Below are 4,668 nucleotides of genomic sequence, written 5' to 3'. Positions count from 1 at the left end.
CACCCATCATATTAACCCTCATAGCTAGAGCGCGTCACTTTATGCTCTAGAAATCTCGGAAATATGCATGCGAATATGCGATAAAAACTGTCGAAATATGCTCGAAGGAAACGAAAAATATGCTCTCAATTTACGGACGATCGAGCGAGGAAAAAGCCGGAATTCATCTGTTGAGATATGGTCATGTTTATTAGGACGAAATTCACACGCTTAATTCATTGATTGCACAAAATAATCAAGTGCATCTTCAAACTCTCGAAAGTCAGGCTCTGTCGACGATCTGTGAGGAGATTTTTGAGGAGAGAGAAGCTTCGTTCTACGTCTACAGACGTAATCGGTGCGTACTTGAAACAAGCCACGTCTGATGGGCTGAGAACTACGTTACCGTCAGCAGAGACCCCACCCAGAACGTCGGCGATGACCTTCAACTCGGCCATTCCCGTATTACGCGAAAGCACGAACTCACATTTGTTGCGAATTCGCTCTCCAATCGAGCCCGGCATCCCCTTGAGCTCATCGATGGTTTTGTAGAAATGAGCGATGCTATCAACGAGCGGGCAGGAGCTCGCTTCGAGATTCGTGATGCTGCTTGGCAAAAAGTCCAAGTGCGCATGGATGTAAGAAAGGTTTTCTCTCAGGTTCGGCGACCGCAACAAATCCTGAACAATTAGGATGCTTGCGGCCTGCTTACGATCAAACGAATCAACCACGTTCGCGAACGTATCCAGGTGCTCAGCGTAGTAGAGTGCGGCAGCGACCCACGTCCCCCACCGGGTTATGACCGGCTGGGGTGGAAGGGGCGTACCCGGCGCAAGTTCTCGGAACATGGTGACCCGCGCCGCTAGATTTCAAGAATTATCTTTTCCCGTTTGACACCAGCTTGTCAACTTCGGGGAACAGCAATCTGGCTTCCTCCGCTACTCGATGCAGTGCATGCGCCGCACAAGTTACATGCTTCATGCGGGGAAAAAGCACCTGTAGGGCATTCGCAGCCTTCCTCATATACGGCGCAGCATCCGTCACGAATAGGAGAACCCTTTCGTGATGGACTCCGTTTGGCCAAAGTACATTGAGAGCATTCATGAAGCTTTGGGCGATGGTCGAGTTATTGGTTTTCTCCAGATTGTCTGCGTGGAGTAGGAACTCCTGGACCCGGAAGTTTCCAAAGTTCCGATGATACTATGCGCAACGAATCTTCCGAGAGGGTCTGTTGTCTCATCGATGGAGATCCATATAGATTTGCTTCCAACGAAACTCCTTATGTATTCCATTTTCCCCTCGTATATGCTCTTGATATAGTGCAAGCGTAACGTGATTGATGAAGGGACGTGTTGCTTGCAGTATTTTCCCAAGAAAGCACTGAGCTTTTCATTGTCCAGTTTCCGCAGCGGTATGTCAGCAGATAAAAGTGCATCGCAGAGATCGACGTGAAATTGACTCTGTTTCCCGGTGGCTCCGAGGAACGACTTCATTTGGACGACGGTCGTAGACCCAGACTCTTTCTTCTTCTCGCAAAGCGCCTTGTGTGTAGCTCCTTCGATGTGCTGCTTAACCAAAGACTTCTTGTGCGAAGAGACCACCTTCTCGCACACCTTACACAGGAGTACGTTCCCATCGAACGACAGCACATCCTGGCCGAAAAGAGTCACATAATGCATTTGTCTTGAGGAAGGCGTCTTCGGCATCGTGAACACCTCTGACTCGGAGCGGAGATCGAAACACCACAGCTCTGCAAACCTTCGCTCCGAGTCTTCCCTCGATGAGAACGTGACTTCGAACAGATTTTCAACGGATCGGTATTGCACAAATGATAGTCCCCGACTGGAAGTGCGTTAACAACGGATTAGATAGGGGGATTGTCTTCTGCATGCTGTTCTCCATTGTCAGCTCAATTCTCGGAGTTGGGGAATCCATTCAGGGAGCCAGGAGACTCCTAGGTAGAACTCACCGCGTGCTCGGGGCGGAGGAATCGTCAAAGGGGGAACTTCCGGGCTGATTTCCAATCGACACTGACTTCTGATCGACGATTGAGATAATCTCGTTTCTGAACCCGCGAGCCACTTGCGGCAGAACGACGCCGATCGGTAGACATGCGGATTCGAATGATTTCCGAATCGCTCTAACGTGCACGTCGCTCGATTTTTCTCGAGCTTCGATCTGTGAGAATGTCTGTTGGGACACCATGGTTCGAAGGAAGTTCTGTTCTTGGGTGTAGAGGGCGCTTAGGCAGCATAATATGCTAGGATATGCCTCGAGTCCTTGAATATGCTTTCTTATGAGAAAAGTCCAGGAATAGGCATTTTCATGCTAAATATGCGAAAAGCATGAAGTGACGCGCTCTACTCATAGCCTATGCTCACGGATATTTTTCGTACAATGATTGCGGTGACGAATGCGAATCACGTGGTCAACCATGCCTTAAAAGAAAATCAATCGGAGATATGTTTCACATACAGTGCGTGAGCACTACGGTGTGTCAGGACAATGCTGAGGATGAAACACCTTGCATCTCTGAAGATCAAGCCACGTTGGGAGGCAGAGAATTATGGATCTGGTACAGACAGAGATCAATTCCTCCCAAACCAATTGTAAAAAAAGACTGCGTGATTTGGAAAGTAGTCACTACTGCAGACATTTTATTTTCAACAATCATAACAAGCATATACCTAATAAGGAAGTTGAATAAGAGATTGTGAGCTAGGTATCAAAGAGTACCTGAGCCCACCGAGGATAACCCCTACCGTCCAACGACGGACGATGTGGATTCACCGGTGGAGCCGCAACCTGATGGTGAACAGGTAAACATTTAGTTAGAGGGATCCTTTGAGGAAGACCCACTCCTCTTCTCTTCCTCCAGTTCGGCCACGCGCTTCTGCGCGTCGTTCAGAAGCTCTTGTAGATAGTTGGGACTTTCTCGTTGCACAGACTTCAGTTGGTAGCACAAAACACGCAGGAGATGACTTCAGCAAGGATGCTGCGAGCCCAGTGTTTATTGAAGTGACCAAGACCAGCCTTCATACCTTCACCAGAAAATACAGGAGAGAGAGTATATCTAAAATGGGCCTCTTCTATGTGAGGCGCTTGCTCTTTCGGATACAGGTCCGAGTAGGGGAATACCTATTCTCAACAGCTCTCTCATAACTCCAACCTCTATCCGGTGCGCCCTACGAGTCCTGAGAAGTTTGAGCATAGAGAGTCTCGCTACATTGCGCTCCTCCTCACGCTTCTCATCTTCCAATGGATGATCAAGCCAATAGTAAAGGTTTTCTTCAAGATAGACGTCTTTCATTTCTTCATTGAAAGTACGCCACCTTTCGATGGCCTCGGCGGTGGCGTCTTCGTGATTCTTCCCACCAGAGAACTCAATTTCGTCAACAAGCCTCTGAATGTCCATGAGTCTTCGTTCTCCATCGGAAGGATTTTTTTCACAAAAATACTCCATTAGGTTATGGTTAAGTTCCCTGCTGCGGGCATGGGCTTCCGCCGTCTCCTGATCGACTCCGGCACCGACGATCATGTTGAATGGTGAGGTGTCTGGGTGGGTTGGGAGATTGATGGCTGAACACACTGGGTCACTGTGTGATTTTCGAGCACAGAGGACTTGGAGGCTAGAGGTAGAGTGAATAACATCAAAAACAGCATGTCTTTTATACTAAGCTATAAACGAAGGAATAACGAAGGAAAGAGTGGTGTCTAGAGAGTACTCGAGATCAAGTGAAAAACTCAAGCATGAACGACCGAAAAGCTACGAAACACGGTCCGGGTCTCCCCTCAAATCATAAAACTAACTGTTGAAATCTGTCTTTCCCGTGTTCGTTGTCACTACGCTTAGCTAGACTCCTACGCAGTCTTGCTTCCCTTTCTCTTACTTCAGTGTACGTATATATTACGCGTTCCGCTTCAATAAAGTACTGGGCACTGGGCATAGTCTGATGCTCTGGAGCTGTTACTACTATCTTTTGTGTACCCGAAAAGTGAATACGTTATCAGCGACGATCTGTTCTACCATCCAACTTGCAAGGGAACGTTACGAACTGCCCCACGCCGATTTTTCTGAAACTTTGCCCAAATAATAGTCCCACCGAGAGATGAAGAACCCCCACCATGCGAGCTGCCAACGCTCGATAGGGAGAGAATAAATCCGAGGTGTATTTCCAGGGTTTTTCACCGTATAAGGGTGTTTTTTCGAAGAAGAGATTCAAGAATGATGCCAGATAATTCGGGAAGCACTCTGCCCGAGAAAAAGGAAGCCGACTGGACCTCCCGGCTTCCGGACAATCGAACGACCATATGTTCATTGCGTATTTTCGTTGCAGAAATGATAATCGGAATAGAAACACTTGACACATAGTGTCTTTTTACAATAGCCACAGATTATGAACGGCCACAGCGAACAGCTCGCCGAGCAACACGCTTCGTTCACATCGGAGAGCATCTCTGCCAGGCTCGGAAACTCTACCCGTGGGGCATCGAAACCGCTCCTACGCCAGGCACCCAGCCTCATCGGTCGGAATTGCGGATGACAAAACTGAATGAATATCAAGGACTGCGACCGGAGAACATCGTTTCCAAGAAGGACTAGCAGTGAACTCTGCCCGAGCTCCCTAGCTTTAGTGAGCGCCCATATCCTCAACGTTCCGTCATGCACGATCAGGCCATGCGCGCGGG

At 48.4% G+C, this 4,668-nt stretch overlaps 2 protein-coding genes across 2 annotated transcripts; both read right to left on the bottom strand.

The window, feature by feature from the left end:
• Positions 1-215: 215 nt before the first annotated feature.
• LOC108864075 (uncharacterized) lies at positions 216-827 on the bottom strand. The gene has a single exon (XM_018639009.1). It carries the CDS (start codon positions 825-827, stop codon positions 216-218), a length of 612 nt encoding a protein of 203 aa, XP_018494525.1.
• Positions 828-855: 28 nt separating this feature from the next.
• On the bottom strand, positions 856-1,685 carry LOC100907846 (uncharacterized). Its single transcript, XM_018639008.1, has 2 exons — positions 1,251-1,685; positions 856-1,146 (listed from the first exon to the last, which is right to left on the bottom strand). The coding sequence occupies exons 1-2, from the start codon at positions 1,683-1,685 to the stop codon at positions 856-858; spliced, it is 726 nt and encodes a 241-aa protein (XP_018494524.1).
• Positions 1,686-4,668: the final 2,983 nt, after the last annotated feature.

Source organism: Galendromus occidentalis, unplaced genomic scaffold, assembly GCF_000255335.2.
Source record: "Galendromus occidentalis unplaced genomic scaffold, Mocc_1.1 scf7180000077255, whole genome shotgun sequence".
Classification (NCBI taxonomy): Eukaryota; Metazoa; Arthropoda; class Arachnida; order Mesostigmata; family Phytoseiidae; genus Galendromus; species Galendromus occidentalis.
Note: the sequence above shows the minus strand (reverse complement) of the source record. Positions and strands in the feature narration are given on the sequence as shown.

Excerpts from the sequence above, each read along its gene's own strand:
- LOC100907846 (XM_018639008.1), bottom strand. The coding sequence starts at position 1,685 with ATGCCGAAGACGCCTTCCTCAAGACAAATGCATTATGTGACTCTTTTC. Across the intron at positions 1,147-1,250 it reads TGGAATACATAAGGAGTTTC|GAGTTCCTACTCCACGCAGA; the intron begins GTTGGAAGCAAA and ends TTCCGGGTCCAG.
- LOC108864075 (XM_018639009.1), bottom strand. The coding sequence starts at position 827 with ATGTTCCGAGAACTTGCGCCGGGTACGCCCCTTCCACCCCAGCCGGTC.